The 17,018-nt window shown below is 42.7% G+C and overlaps 1 protein-coding gene across 10 annotated transcripts in view; it reads right to left on the reverse strand.

Moving 5' to 3' along the window:
• Nucleotides 1–17,018, reverse strand: part of Kank (kank) — a 109,917-nt gene that overhangs the window by 38,776 nt on the left and 54,123 nt on the right. For 8 of the 10 annotated variants that reach the window (XM_069309650.1, XM_045763206.2, XM_045763212.2 and 5 more), the window contains 5 exons: nt 14,501–14,540; nt 4,185–4,281; nt 3,389–3,522; nt 1,667–1,822; nt 527–742 (listed from right to left, as the gene is read on the reverse strand). In XM_069309650.1, the coding sequence (XP_069165751.1) occupies nt 527–742; nt 1,667–1,822; nt 3,389–3,522; nt 4,185–4,233 (555 nt within the window). In that variant the 5' untranslated portion in view covers nt 4,234–4,281; nt 14,501–14,540. The remainder of the gene's footprint in view (nt 1–526; nt 743–1,666; nt 1,823–3,388; nt 3,523–4,184; nt 4,282–14,500; nt 14,541–17,018) is intronic. The other 2 variants (XM_045763208.2, XM_045763207.2) reach the window with 2 other exon arrangements.

The following is a 17,018-nucleotide window of genomic DNA, read 5'->3' on the forward strand; positions in this document are numbered from 1 at the left end:
TACAATAGCCAGGAATGGAAAGATGAATAACTCCAGGAACTGTGAAGGGCCTGGTCTTGTTCTTTGTCATTAATATAAAACAATGCTGTATTGGATAAATAGGCACCTGGTGGTTATTCAACTGTTGTGAGTTGCACTCTGGGAAAGGATCAGTCATTGGCCTAGGGCAAGGATGGGGACCCTGCAGCTTTAAGGCTGCATGCAGCCTTTTATGGCATTAAGTCTGGCCTTCGAAAGCAATTAATATTAATGAAACATGCTCTGCAAATTTGTTTTTGACATATTTGAATATATAAAGAGCATAATACAATGTGCAGCCTTATGAAATCTTTGGTAGGTAAAATATGGATTTCATATGATAAAGGGTTCCCCCACTCGTGGCCTAGGGGGGATCTCAATAAGCATAAAAGGCGTCTTTTCCCCAACAATGGGAAACAAAATAACACCCTGGGAACAGTGGATAAACCTTTTACTGGAAAATTAATAACGAACATTACATAGAATCAATAAAGTATTTTTTGTTTACCTGTAGTGCTTCACTGGCATCCACATTAGAACTAGTATTTAACCCAGGACTAGAATTTGTGGTGTTAATAACATCTGGAGGTGGACCAGACATTACTGGTGTTCTACACCGCCTGGGAGGAGGTGGAGGAGGCGTTCGTTCTCGCAAAGATTGAGTTCGTCTTACGAAAGACGATACATCTTTGCTCAGCGAATCAATTTTTACAGGCTCCTCAATCTGGAAATAAACATTAATTTACATTTTAAGATGTTACAAACTAATAACAATTGTAAAAGATGCTGATGGCCACTGGCCATCGTTGGAGGTGTTCAAAAATTTGTGAGAACCAGTGGGAACGCTAGGAAGCACCACATGGTTTTCTCGTTAATAGAGCGGAAGCTCGTCAATCGAGAAATTTTCTGCGAGTTGCTCGCTCTTTCTTCGAAATGCTCGTAACTGGAATCGCTCGTCACTCAAGATTCCACTGTATTGTGTTTCCTTTAATAAGGTAAATATAATAAGCTAAATAATTCTCCTCACCAATGAACTATGAACTATTTAGCAAACAAACACTGTACCATATACCAGAAAAACTATTTTTCAATGCAGTACTTCATAAAACAAAATAAAAATGAATTGAAATATTATACAGTACTTAGTTCAGTTTAAATAATTTATTATGCACCCCATACCCATCCTGTGGGCGGTAGTGGACAGGGTTACAGAGGCACATAATGGGCTCAGAGACTGAACCCCACAATTCATTTAGCTAAGCAAGTTACAATCTCGGTGAACTAGTTACAAAATTCAGTATGTCGTCACATCAACAATGGGTTCGAGATCGACCACAAGTACAGTACTTAAAAATCCATTCAAATGAAAAAATCATGTGACAAAATATAGATACTAATTGCTACAGTAGTTTCTAAAATTTAATCCTCATTAGTCAGAGAAAAATACAAAATATAAATCTATAATAAGCTATTATTTTTTTCATGGATATTACTGCATGGGGATCTAAGCCCCCTGGCTGGCTGGTTAAATAAGTCAGCTATATGTCAATAAGAAATTTGGCCAAAAAGGCATACAATATTACAATACAATAGTGTGATTTACGCATACACTATATAAATACAGTATGTGAAAACAATTCGTACTTACAATTTCAAGTTTGGTCTGGGGCTGCTGTAGCTCATGTGCCTCATTGTCTTTTCCTTGGGACAAGCCAAGAAGCACTTCCATTGACTTGGTCTGTCTGCGGCGAGCCCGCTTCAGCTTTTTCAGCTGTCGTAGAGTGGCATTGTCGTTCTTTGAACCCTAGTACAAGTGAGGAATTCTTTTAAGTTTAGAGTAATCATGTTTTGACATGGTAAGAGCATTCAACACAAGAATTCTTTAAAGTAATAACTGAAATTTTTACAAATGGCTGTACAGCAAGATCCTACCAATCAAATATCTTTAATCTGAACTGTCACTTAATCTAAACAACCGTACAAAATAATCTATACAATTGTCATCATTATTATTGCTGCATAATCTAAGTGCTGGTTTCATCACATCCTGTTCTCATAAATTAATTTTTATCTTAATCGTCATTTGCCTAACCGCAGGCATATGGCTCATAACCACCCACCTAAACCATTGGAGTTGATGCTCCTTGGTGAGAATAAGTATTCAAATTAATGTGGTTTAATTTCACTAAACCATCACAATTTGGATCCTAGTGCCCATGACATCCAAATTTATATGCATTAGCCCCTGAACTGTGAAGTTATTTATACATACAGTATTACAATGAGGTGCACCTGACTAAAAAATAGTTAATAAATTAAATTGGAAAAATCCAAAATAGTAACTGAAATACATGAGCAAATTGCAAATAGTGGATGTAGCAGTAAGAGAGTTCCGTGTGGGGATGTAGGATAATGTGGTGATAATGCAGATAAACAAATGATCATAAAAGGCCATCAGCTTTTTTCTTCTTAGTTTTATTTCTATGTATATACTGTACAGTATATGAGTTTGATTCTCAAATTTGAAAAAATACACAATTTATCATTTGCATAAATAATAAACAAATTTTTCCCAAAAATATAGAAATACTGTACTGACAATCCACTGAATCTGAATCACTGCTAAATCGTGTATGCAGAATTTCTTTAGAGCAATAACTTGTACAATTATTAATCATATCTATACACTATAGTACTGTATACAATTACAGTACAGCACAGTTGTATACCGTACATGTATTTGGTTGTTACTATATTTAAAAGTTGATTTATATGTCATTAACTTATACTGTATACTATTCTTTATTTGAGACATTTAAAATATGTATAATTATGTATCAAGGGACTTCAAAGCTTTACAAAATTCCATAGTGTGCAGAAATGGTGAAAATCCATTATTATAACCTTAACCAATGAATAAAGAATAACACTGAGCTTACTGAATACATTATGAGGCATGTTCATTTAATAAACTTTATCTTATAAAAGTTACTTCTGCATTTTAAACAAAGTACATAAGTTTTTTATATATGGAACACACAATAAGCTTTCAATATAAAAGGCTGAGGCTTTCATGACTGTCTACACCTAAAGTACGGGAATAGAGGCAATAAAAAATTACGTGTTGTTCAAAATCCTGTAACATAATTTTGTATTGTACAGTAATATAATTTTTTTGAATTACTAGTGTTACAAATATAGAATGCAACTCATAATATAGACAGTACACTGCAAGCCATCACATTGTGACACTCATATATATGGCATAAAACTGAAAAGTTGCCAAATATGAATAACTAAAACCAAACACATGTCATGGAACTGAATTTTATAAGTTGCAAAATATCAACAACTAAAGATGTATTCAAACCTGCGTGAGCATTTCACAGTAGCGTACGAAGTCCAGGTCAATGTGGTAACCATAAGGACAGCAGTGACACCTGCCAGACCTGCCATTCTGCACATGGGCCTCATACAGGCTGCTCCCAGGTGATGTTCCTCCTGCTGTCGAGATAAAGTTATCAGTCAGGACAAGTCTAAACAAAGGCGGCTCCCAGCGATAAGATTATGTTCACACAATTTTTTTTTTTTCATGTTTTCTTTTCTCATGGAGATATTCGATACAAAGTTGTGGGATGCCTAATTAAGGGGGGGTAGAAATAGCCTAAGCTACTCTATCCCTTTGAGATGTATTTCTTTCTTATCTCAATAAACATACTTGAACTTGAATGCCTAATTAAAAAATTTACTGATTATTTTTGTAACAAACCCTAGTTATATATCATAAGGCAGCTTAAGTAAAAACACTACATCACATAAAATATCATGTTTTTTTTTGGTATTTCACGTATTGCACATGTCAAATGTTGTGAGGTGCCTCATTACCTTAATATACTTACAGAGGTATTTTACCTATAAGAATTAATTAAAAAGTCAGTGCTTGACTTCTACAGTTCAAAAGTACTGTACTATAATGTTTATACCTCAGAAACATATATCATAACAATACCATATTACTAACCTTTATCATATTACATACATGGAAAGATACACCCAGTTGTGAAGACAGGTAAACAAAAACAAAAAATACTGTACCACAAGCTGAACCATTCCACCACAACTGATAGTTAAATAGCCAGACAGACTAATCCTTGCAAGATACTAACCCTTGAGTGGTGAGAGGCTTCCGAAGTACTCTGCAGCATTGGTCTTCATGGTTGACAGTTTTGGGTAGCTCTCTGCCCAAGTTTACACTTTCAGATTCTGCAACACAAATTAACATAAAAGTCAACATGTTATATTTCACTACAACAATATTTTTTATTTTTTTTTTCAAAATGTTGACTGTCATGTATCACATCTTAGCATGTCTCATGTGCAACATGTTAGAAAGATGGCCAATACACAAAATAATGTTCCAGAAATCTCTTAAAAGATATAAAAAGAGAAAGGAACTACTGTATAGCCACGTTGAGAGGAAAAAACTATGTTTCAGGACAGCGTCAGTACACATTGCAGAGGATGAGAGGATGAGGATTACAGAGGATGAGAGAATTGCAACAGAGCAATTCTCATACTGTAGCTGATGTGTGTCACTCAACCAATCAGGATCAGCATGATTAGGTCTTGCATGTGTGACTGTGTGGACAACGTCGTCCTTGGCATGAGAGACTACAATAAGTTTAACCAGCTTCCTGCTCCTGACAATGGAATACAAATACGGTAAAAACATATTCAGCAATTCATACAAACATATTTCCCATCGACAGCTGTTACTTCATGGAATTCCTATGCCCAGGATGCAACTACCCGGTCGGCCGAGCGGACAGCACACTGGACTTGTGATCCTGTGGTCCCGGGTTCGATCCCGGACGCCGGCGAGAAACAATGGGCAGAGTTTCTTTCACCCTATGCCCCTGTTACCTAGCAGTAAAATAGGTACCTGGGTGTTAGTCAGCTGTCACGGGCTGCTTCCTGGGGGTGGAGGCCTGGTCGAAGACCGGGCCGCGGGGACACTAAAAAAAAAAAAAAAAAGCCCCGAAATCATCTCAAGATAACTTCAAGATAACCCTCATGCACTCTAATATAGGTACAGTAGTTCATCAACTGTATGCTCCAGCTTTAGATGGGAGTGCCCTGATTCGAGTCATCTCAGTGCTCCAACTGATTTTCTCATTGATATATATCACGTTATTGTTATATTTCTTTGTGAATGCACATGATTGTATATTTTCAACCCCTACCATTGGATGAGAATGTGGAGTGCCTTAGTAAAGTTGTAACTCGCTCACCACAGATGTGAATCATTCCATTTAAAGGCTTGAAATTACCTAAGTGAAGTTACAGGATGAGAGCTACGCTCGTGGTGTCCCGTCTTCCCAGCACTTTTTGTCATATAACGCTCTGAAACTACTGACGGTCTTGGCCTTCCAGTTATTGAACTAATTGTACTATAAAAGCAACTTGCTTAGCTAACTGAATTTTAATGGAGACGTTTGAACATGTTTCCTTACAAATTGACGGCTCATTTCATCTAGCAGTAAATACAATTGCATTTACTGCTGGACTTACCCTGGCGTTATACAGTTGTAATGATTAAATAAATAAATAAATTAAATAAATAAATATGCATCCTGGGATGGTCAGTAGTCGGTCTAGGGAGGACTTCGATAAGCCAAACAGATTTTCCTGTCCCCGACAATGGGACAGGAAAATCAAACTATAATTTGCGACAGTCACTCGCTGCACATTGATGACTGCAATCACAGCGTTGGTGGTAATGATCCAACGACCAACACGTGCGAGACTACGTGGAGGAACCGTATTGTAGGCCACAACTACTCAATTCTATGTCTTAATTAAGCCCCACGACTTTTTCCCGTGACTTGGTTCTCACTCTGGAACTTATTACAGTTTAGTAAACAGTGATTCAGGGAATGGCTATTTGGTCGTCCACAATATCTGCATTTTCTTTCTACTGTCGTGGCAGTGGCAGTGTGTTACCCGTTCCTCATCCCTAGTTGCGTGTGCGCTGAAGGTTGCATGGTGCTCTGTACTGTGTTTTTTTTTGTTGTTGTTGTTAAAGATTTAGCTACGCAGGACGAAGTGTCCATGTAGCACGGGCTATGGTGAGCCCGTAAACCACATTTAACTGTGGGGGAAGCCTGCGTGTGTATATCTCTGGTGGATCATGACACCTCACTCTCAACTGTAATGCTGCTCTATGTCACGTAGCGTGGGTTTGCTGTAGCCCTTTGCAGGCTCTTGGAGAGCCTGCAAAGGGACACGCGGAGAAGGAGGATTTGGGTAATGCCTATCTTGTGGTGATTCCAAGGATCAATGTCCATTCGGCCCGTTCTCTGGCCAATCCTCCTTGTTGGTTTTCTGATCAACCAGGTTGTTGGACGACGTATGAATCACAACCAAAGGATTATGTATCCTTTGGAGATGTCTATAGAGTTCTCTCTTGAACACCGTGAGAGGCCGGCCAGTTATGCCGCCTTACGTGCATGGAAAGTGTTGAGAAGTCTTGGGCCTCTGATGTTAATAGAGTTTCATCTCTGAGCGCCTATTGTACCTCTGCTTTTCAACAGGGATATTCTGCACATCCTGCCATGTCTCCTGTTCTCATGTGATGTTATGTCCACGTGCAGATTTGCAATACACCACACTTATTAATGCTACCGACCACTACATACTCATCCTGTGAGTCGTAGTTTATTGTGCACCCCATACTCATCCTGTGAGCGGTAGTTTATTGTGTACCCCCCATACTCATCCTGTGAGTCGTAGTTTATTGTGTACCTCCCATACTCATCCTGTGAGTCGTAGTTTATTGTGTACCCCCCATACTCATCCTGTGAGTCGTAGTTTATTGTGTACCCCCATACTCATCCTGTGAGTCGTAGTTTATTGTGCACCCCATACTCATCCTGTGAGCGGTAGTTTATTGTGCACCCTATGCTCAGAGACGTGCTTATAGAAGCCACGTCGGTGAGACGTAGCAATGGCATACATATTAGAGTTGTAGTGAACGTACGTTTGACAGATTAATAAACATGCCTTTGACACTTTAAACGTACATTTGATAGATTAAACGTACGTTTTACTGTTTAAACGAATATTTCACAGATTAAACGTATGTTTGACAGTTTAAACAATAGTCCTGAATGACCTTACATTAATATGGTGATTAATGACATGCTAACTTATGCAACCAGTCTACCTTGTAATATATTTCAAGTATAATATTAATGATAGTTGATTCCCTTTTGAATTTGGGGTACTCATCTAGTTGTGCTTGCAAGGGTTGAGCTTATAATCTTTGGTCCTGCCTCTCAACTGTCAATCTATCGGTGTACTGTGTATGTCCTGAGCTTATTTTGTGTGTTATTACCTAAGTAATTACCCAAATGTAGTTACAGGATGAGAGCTAAGCGTGTGGTGTCCCGTCTTCCCAGTACTCTTTGTCGTATGACGCTTTGAAACTACTAACGGTTTTGGCCACCACCACCTTCCCATTTAGCTTGTTTCAACCGTCTACCACTGTTTGCAAAAGAAAACTTTCTAATGTTTTCAGCACCTCTGTTTCCTTAGCTTGAAACTGTGTCCTCTTGTTCCTGATGTTGCTGGTTTCAGGAATTCTTCCTTGTCAATTTGGTAGATTCCTGTTGGTATTTTGTAAGTGGTGATCAACTCCTCACTTTCTTCTATCTTCTAGTTTTGACATGTTTAACACCTCTAGTCTCTCCCAACTCTTTCAGTTGCAGAAGCCATTTTGTAGGATGCCTTTGCACCTTTTCCAGTTTCTTGAGATTTGGTCACCATACAACTGCTGCATATTCCAGTTTTGGTCTCACAAAAGTCATGAACAGTTTCTTTAGTATTTCACCATCCATATAATTAGAAGCAAGTGTGAAGTTGGAAAGCGACGCATTACGCTCCTCTCACAATGTTCTTTATGTGTTCCTCTGGCGACAGCTTACTACCTCCAACCTCCCCCCACCCCCCCCCCCCCTCCAGGTCTTGTTCTTCATTAGTGTTCTGTAATGCCATTCCACATAATTTGTAAGTTGTGTGAGGTCTATTTTCTCCGATTCCACATTCCATAACATGGCATTTATCCACATTGAATTTCATTTGCCACTTTACGCTCCAAGCACTTATTTTATCTAGATCAATTTGAACGGCATTACAATCGTCTACAATCGATCAATGTATGTGTGTGTGTGTGTGTGTAATTACCTAAGTGTAGTTACAGGATGAGAGCTACGCTCGTGGCGTCCCGTCTTCCCAGCATTCTTTGTCGTATAACGAAAAAAATGAGTATATTGGCGTGTTAGGTTGGCCCTGCGGACGGAGACCGTGGAGGACGCTTCAACACCTGGACCACTGCTGCTCCTGCCGCAGTGTGTATTCACCTAGTTGTGCTTGTGGGGGTTGAGCTTTGCTCTTTCGGCCCGCCTCTCAACTATCAATAAACTGTTACTAACTACTAACTTTTTTTTCTTGCGCGCGCGCACACACGCACACACGCAGAGGAATCAGTCCGTAACAGCTGGCCAACTCCCAGGTACCTATTTACTGCTAGGTAACAGGGGCATCAGGGTGAAAAACTGCCCATTTGTTTCTGCATGGTCCGGGAATCGAACCCGGGCCACGAAATTACGAGCCCTGCTCGCTGCCACTCAGCTATCATTGTGTGTGTGTGTGTGTGTGTGTGTGTGTGTGTGTGTGTGTGTGTGTGTGTGTGTGTGTGTGTGTGTGTGTGTGTGAAAGAGAAGGGAGAGGGGTGGAGCAGTTAGGGGAGACCTTGACTATCTTGAGTGCCGTCTAAATAGACTAGTAGCACACACCGCACCCTCAAGGTGGCAGGGGAGGACATCTCTGCCCAATGTTGCCCCCAGTCAACAACAATGACCCACCACTAATCCCTCGCTCCAAGCATAACCAGCTCCTCGCCAGCTCTCGTGACATTAATAAAGCTATGTCACAAGTCATAATGTGAACACAGAGCCGACTATAAATACACACCCATGGCAACGAATCACATGGGTGATTCACGAATCACAGAGAGAGAGAGAGAGAGAGAGAGAGAGAGAGAGAGAGAGAGAGAGAGAGAGAGAGAGAGAGAGAGAGAGAGAGAGAGAGAGAGAGAGAGAGAGACAGAGAGAGAGAGACAGAGAGAGAGAGACAGAGAGAGAGACAGAGAGAGAGAGACAGAGAGAGAGAGACAGAGAGAGAGAGACAGAGAGAGAGAGACAGAGAGAGAGAGACAGAGAGAGAGAGACAGAGAGAGAGAGAGAGAGAGAGAGAGAGAGAGAGAGAGAGAGAGAGAGAGAGAGAGAGAGAGAGAGAGAGAGAGAGAGAGAGAGAGAGAGAGAGAGAGAGAGAGAGAACGGGTTGATGGGGTTCTGGGAGTTCTTCTACTCCCCAAGCCCGGCCCGAGGCCAGGCTTGACTTGTGAGAGTTTGGTCCACCAGGCTGTTGCTTGGTGGACGGAAGGGGAGATTAGTGAGGCGGGAAGGTTACTACAGAACGTGACAGAGTCCACGGGGGCAACAGTGTGCATCACCACACACCCGACAACCCTTCACATGGAAGGCGGACAGCCCGCCTGCTTTCATAACTCTCACTGTATTTCCCACTTCTAAACTTCCCTTCACCTATGCCTCTCCTTCCTCTTTACTCCCCCCCCCCCCACATCTCCCAGGACCACCACAGGCGGGACCAAAGAGCCAGAGCTCAACCCCCGCAAGCACAACTAGGTGAGTACAGCCAAGTCATGCCTTAGGAACTAAATCTGATCAAGTTTTACTACTACAAGGGTCACAAGGAGAGAGGGTTGGTTGAATTGCATTTCTCATAGCCCAAAATTCTTTGACCGCAGCACGTCTTCTCCAGTTGCCAAAACGTCACAAAAGTGAATATACTAAACTGCCCGAACCTAACCGATGAACCCATGAATAGAAAACGTAACAGCCCGTCAATTTAGTAAGTAGCTATGATTTATAGTACACGATACCTGGAGCATACCTGGAGAGAGTTCTAGGAGTTGTACTCCCCGAACCAGGTTTGATTTGTGATAACTTAGTTCACCAGGCTGTTGCTTGGAGCGGCCCGCAGGCCCACATACCCACTACAGCCTGGTTGGTCCGGCACGTCTTGCGAGAACTTATCCAAGTGCCTCATATATCCACCTTTGTTCCAGCAATATTTCTAATGCTTGCTGGGAGGGTGTTGAACAGCCTTGGACCCCCTGATGTTCAGACAGTGTTCTCTGATTGTGCCTATGGCACCTCTACTCCTCACTGGTTCTATTTTGCATTTCCTTCCCTATCTTTCGTTCCAGTATGTTGTTATTCTACTGTGCAAATTTGGGACCTGGCCTCCAGTATCTTCCATGTATATACTATTTTATACCTTTCTCGTCTCCTTTCCAAAGAGTACATTTGAGAGCTTTGAGACGCTCCCAATAATTTAGATGTTTTATCGTGTCTATGCGTGCCGTATATGTTCTCTGTATTCCCTCTAATTCAGAAATCTCTCCTGCTCTGAAGGGGAAAGCTAGTATCGACCAATACTCAAGACGGGACATCACAAGTGATTTAAATAGTATCAGCATTGCTGTGAGGTCCCTGGATGTGAACGTTCTCATAATCCATCCAGTCATTGTCCTGGCCGCCGCCGCTATATTTGCTCGGTTATATTCACTAAATGTCAGGTCGTCAGACATCATAATTCCCAGATCTTTTACATGTTGCCTTCCTTCTATGAGTAGATCTGATTGTGCCCTGTACGCTGTGTTTCGTGTTGACGTTATTATTTGATATTACGTGATATTCTGACGTCAAAATAGGATGTTACTTGAGAGGACAGGTTGGTCCCCCGACCAAGGCTGATACACAAGTTAGAACAGTCTGGGCTGAAGAAAACGGGAATCAAGGGGGATTGGGGTCGTAGCCTCGCGTTACGAACAGGGGGGTTGTAGCCTCGTGTTACGAACAGGGGGGTTGTAGCCTCGTGTTACGAACAGGGGGGTCGTAGCCTCGCGTTACGAACAGGGGGGTTGTAGCCTCGTGTTACGAACAGGGGGGGGGGGGGTGTAGCCTCGCGTTACGAACAGGGGGGTTGTAGCCTCGTGTTACGAACAGGGGGGGTGTAGCCTCGTGTTACGAACATTAATAGTTTAGTGTTATGACGCCATTCACTTGATTACCCTACCATATTTAAATTTTAAATTAATAATTTATTTTGTCGGGGACAGGGAGCCTGTTTATATTTAAACATTAGGCTTATTTCGGTCCCCCCCCCCACCACCATATAGAAGTCAAGCTCCTTCCCCAAGATGCAACCCCCACAACAGTTGACTAACTTCCAGGTACCTATTTACTACTAGGTGAACAGAGCCATTAGGTGATAGGAAACGCGCCCAACTACTACTGGATTCCCGGGTTTGCCGATTGTGAGTCAAGAAAGAACCCCACTCTACTACTGAGACCCAAGACACTGTTGTCAAAGTTTCTGAAGGCTGTTCCATTCTCCTGGGTTATAGGAGACTCGAATCGTGGACCCCTTGCATGTAAGACCCAAGCTCTATCAACCGAGCTATTGAGTGGTCTTAAGGAAAGGATTTTTTTGCTGTTAAGGAAAGTTTTATTTTCCTGAATTGACCAGTTTGGCATATGTTGCCACGTTACTCTGATGTGTGACTGGTGTGAGATTTGTGGTTTTGTCTACCTCAAAGTTAGAATTTTCTGATATGGGAAGCTGCCTCCTCCTCATTCTCTGAGGACCTTTTAATTCTATCTCTAGCCTCATAACTTTGCAATTTTTGTGCGTTACATTCTAGTAGTCATTTTCAGACCATTTCTAGATGGTCTGAAAATTAGCTTTCATACTAATTTATACTAATTAGTTAAAATACTAATTAGTTTTAAATTAATACACTGTGTGTGTGTGTTTACTATTTGTGTATTTATCCTCGTGTTACGGGGTTAATCGGTTACCCCATGTGGGTGTGTGTATGTGCGTGCGCGCTCCTGCATGCATGAACGCGTGTGTGGGTGCATGCGTGTGGGTGGGTGCATGCATGCGTGTGGGTGGGTGCATGCATGCGCGTGTGTGCATGTGTGAGAAGTGCGCACAAAGCCAGTGTTATTGTTGTGATGGGGGCGTGGCGCCAAACCGGCACACTCCGTCACTGGTGTGTGTGTGTGTGTGTGTGTGTGGGGGGGGGGGGGGTGGGACATACCACAGTTCGCCCACTTCCTCCTCACCCACACCACCACCTCCAGGAGCCGCGCAACACTACACAATCTTCACTCTACAAAACAACCTTCAACACCAATTCATTTGTTATGCAACACATGAGTGTAAAGTTGCCGAAATATATTTTATTCACCTGACAAGATGGAGGTGGATGAAGAATGATCCTCCACTTGACGGGTGACGTGGGCGACTGTGGGCGTGGCGTGGGTGGGGCGTGGGTTTGGGTCCCTTTCAAGGTCGAGCTAAGCTCCTAGCCCCGCCTTCCAAACGTTCTTATATTAACACAATGGATCAGTTTCCAGAGTTTTATCACTTTTAACATTTAACGACTTGTTCGTCTAACCTATTCTCCCTTACTGACGGTTTTAACACTAGGAAAGTTGTTTATATCTCTGCTACTTTGTGTATTACCTGAATTTACCTGAGGGTTACTAATACTAGTGGCCTTGACGAGGACGCAGAGCTGCCATCATTGTACTTTGTCATCATCCCTTACAATCTTCCAAGTGGCCACAGTATCGAGGAGTAACGTCAATTTAACGCTAAATTAACGTTTAACCAACGTCACTCTCTCGGACGGTATGTCTACTGGGTTATATGTCGTTATGTAACATATGGTTATATGTAATAGTTAATCCTGTCTTACATATTTCTCATCTCCTGGGTTGTACCTGCTTGATGAGGTTCTGGGAGTTGTTCTACTCCCCAAGCCCGGCCCGAGGCCAGGCTTGACTTGTGAGAGTTTGGTCCACCAGGCTGTTGCTTTGAGCGGCCCGCAGGCCCACGTAGCCTCTACAACCCGGTTGGTCCAACACCTCTTGCAAAAATTTATCTAACTGCTTCTTGAAGAAGTCCACCTTTGTTCCGGCATTATTTCTTGTACTTGCTGAGAAGTACTGAATAACCGTGGACCTCTGATGTTCAGACAGTGTTGTCAGTGATTGTGCCTATGGCACCTCTACTCTTCACTGGTTCTATTCTGCATTTCCTTCCGTACCCTTTCCTCTAGTATGTTCTTATTCTACCATGGAAAACGTCGTCGTCTCCTCACCTTCTGGTGTGTGGTTTAGACTACATATCTTCAGCCACGTTATTGTGACTCATCGTCTGCACAGAGAATACATTTGGAGAGCTTTGAGACGATCCCAATAATTTAGGTGCTTTATCGCGTCTATGCGTGCCATATATGTTCTCTGTATTCCCTCTATTTCAGCAATCTCTCCTGCTCTGAAGAGGGGGGGGGAGTACTGAGTTTTGAGGGAGTTTTGAGTACTGAGCAGTACTCAAAACGGGACAACACAAGTGACTTGAAGAGTACAACCACTGTGATGGGATCCCTGGATTTGAAAGTTCTCGTAATCCATCCTATCATTTTCCTGGCTGACGCAGTATGTGCTTGGTTATGCTCCCTAAACGTTAGGTCGTCGGACATCATTATTCCCAAATCCTTTGCATGCTGCTTTCCTACTATGGGCAAATTTGATTGTGTTTTGTTTCCTGTATCATGTTTAAGGTTCTCATATTTATCGTACCTGAGTACCTGGAATTTATCACTGTTAAACATCATGTTATTTCCCGCTGCCCAATCGAAAACTTCGTTAATATCAACTTGTAGTTTATAATTTTTTTCTGCCGAAAATTCTTTATGCTGATTTGTCATCTGCAAAAGATGACACGAAAATAGGAATTGTATTTGTGTCTATATCTGATATGAGAATAAGGAAAAGCAGTGGTGCAAGGACTGTACCCTGAGGTACAGAGCTTTTAACTGTGCTTGGACTATTTGATTTGACTGACTGTTACTCTTTGCGTTCTGTTTGAATTGAATATCGCCCTACTTTACCGGTTATTCATATTGCCCTCATTTTGTGGGCTACCACACCATGGTCACAGATGCCTTTGCAAGCTGTGTGTGTGTGTGTGTGTGTGTGTGTGTGTGTGTGTGTGTGTGTGTGTGTGTGTGTGTGTGTGTGTGTGTGTGTGAGAGAGAGAGAGCACATCCACACCCAGACGCCCACTAACGCCCCCACAACGCTACACAAACACATCTACGCTTCAGTGACTACCACCTGCTTGATTCTCACACACACACACACACACACACACACACACACACACACACACACACACACACACACACACACACACACAGGAAACACTCAAAACCCCACAACACTAACACTATAACACCAAACCCGCCATAAAGACTCACCAGTAAGTCACCGGGACCCCCAGATACTCCAACACGCGCTCTGAAACAACACAAAAATATACACACATTAATATTACTCACAGCATCAGCTAAGAACATAATAATAATCTGCAATAACTTCGGTAAATGACTCTCTCACCTGTGAAGCACCTGGTTGATACCTGGTTGATGGGGTTCTGGGAGTTCTTCTACTCCCCAAGCCCGGCCCGAGGCCAGGCTTGACTTGTGAGAGTTTGGTCCACCAGGCTGTTGCTTGGAGCAGCCCGCAGGCCCACATATACCTGGTTGATGGGGTTCTGGGAGTTCTTCTACTCCCCAAGCCCGGCCCGAGGCCAGGCTTGACTTGTGAGAGTTTGGTCCACCAGGCTGTTGCTTGGAGCGGCCCGCAGGCCCACATATACCTGCTTGATGGGGTTCTGGGAGTTCTTCTACTCCCCAAGTGAGAGTTTGGTCCACCAGGCTGTTGCTTGCAGCGGCCCGAAATGTTTATATTATCACCTCACCTGTTAGCTGGTCTAACCAGTGGTCCAACCCTGGTGTTAGACCAGATCTTGTGCCACTCCACTTGTAACCTCCCTACACTCTCTACCTGGATTGTACCTGGATGAGGTTCTGAGAGTTCTTCTACTCCCCAAGCCCGGCCAGGAGCCAGGAGCTAAAATAATTCTATTTAGTATTTTCCTTCAAAGCTTATCTAACCCCATCCTCTTGAAATAATAGTACTTATAGTACCATTTGCACCGCTAGTACACCATTTTTGGACTATTAATTGTATAAAATACGGAAAAATAAAGTTTACAATAAAAAAAAATTATATATATATATATATATATATATATATATATATATATATATATATATATATATATATATATATATATATATATATATATATATATGTTAACTGTCTAGTGGAGCATCACTACATATTTGTACATTCCATCACATACTTATTATGTACTTTTATTTAAAGATGGGCTGTATTTTGTTTTTCTGTAGTTTGTATCTGTGGTTGTATCTAGATCTGTAGTTGTATCTCTCTCTATCTGTGGTTGTATCTTTATAGACCAATATTTCAGGTGGTAAAAGCTATTTCATAATTACTATTGCGATTCCTTGAAGTGCTTCGTCTTTATATTTTGCAGGATAAATTATAATGTTAAATTTCAGAGCGTTGAAAGCTGGGTGTAGGACAGGTGTGTGCGGGTATGTAGAGGCAGATGTGGGAGAGGGGTACCCGGGTGTAGGACAGGTGTGTGGGGGTATGTAGAGGCAGATGTGGGAGAGGGGTACCCGGGTGTAGGACAGGTGTGTGGGGGTATGTAGAGGCAGATGTGGGAGAGGGGTACCCGGGTGTAGGACAGGTGTGTGGGGGTATGTAGAGGCAGATGTGGGAGAGGGGTACCCGGGTGTAGGACAGGTGTGAGGTGTCTAAGCCAGGTGTAGGACACTAACCTCCCCCTTCTCCCACAAAGAGGAAGAGAGTACACCCCCCAGGACCTGTGTCTACCCCTGTGTCTACACCGGATAGGAGGAGGGAGGGGTTGTGGGGGTGAGGGGAGAGGGGGGTGAGGGGAGGGGGGGGGACAAAACAAGCTCCCACAGTCACATGTTACTGGGTGTTGATGGGTTGTGGCGGTGCTTCTCTTCCTCCACACAACACAACACAACACAGATACATCATGAAGAACTTTTATACTGTGGGTAGTAAACAAATGGAATGCATTAGGAAGTGATGTTATGGAGGCAGACTCCACACACAGTTTCAAATGAAACTGTGTAGGCAGTTCTCAAATGAAGAGCCCAAAAGGCACAGGAATCTGTACACCCGTTGACTGACAGTTGAGAGGCGGGACCAAAGAGCCGAAGCTCAATCCCCCGGCAAGTACAACCAGGTGAGTACACACACACACACCACTGGAGTACCACAGGGTTCAGTTCTGGTACCAGTAATATTCATCCTCTACGGTATATGCATATACGCATGATCTACCAAGAAGTCAAACAGACCAATATGAACATGTTTGCTGGGGATTCTAAGCTAATAGGGACGATACCAGACTTGTCATGTCCTTCAAGAAGACCTGGACAAGATAAGGATATGAAGAAACACCTGGCAAATGGAATTCAACCTAGATAAATGCCAAGTTATGAAATATAGGAGAAAATAGGCTCCACACAACCAACAAGTTATGTGGAAAGAACTTTAAGAACTCTAACAAAGAAAAGATCTAGGGGGTTACCTTGTGGTGGTTCCGGGGTTCAAGGTCCCCGCGGCCCGGTCCTCGACCAGACTTCCTGGTTCCTGGACTGGTCGACCAGGCTGTTGGACGCGGCTGCTCGCAGCCTGACGTATGAATCACAGCCTGGTTGATTAGGTATTCTTTGGAGGTGTTTGTCAAGTTCTCTCTTGAACACTGTGAGGGGTCGGTCAGTTATGTCCCTTATGTGTAGTGGAAGCGTGTTGAACAGTCTCGGGCCTCTGATGTTGATAGAGTTCTCTCTCAGAGTACCTGTT

Source organism: Procambarus clarkii, chromosome 65 (genome assembly GCF_040958095.1).
Source record: "Procambarus clarkii isolate CNS0578487 chromosome 65, FALCON_Pclarkii_2.0, whole genome shotgun sequence".
Classification (NCBI taxonomy): domain Eukaryota; kingdom Metazoa; phylum Arthropoda; class Malacostraca; order Decapoda; family Cambaridae; genus Procambarus; species Procambarus clarkii.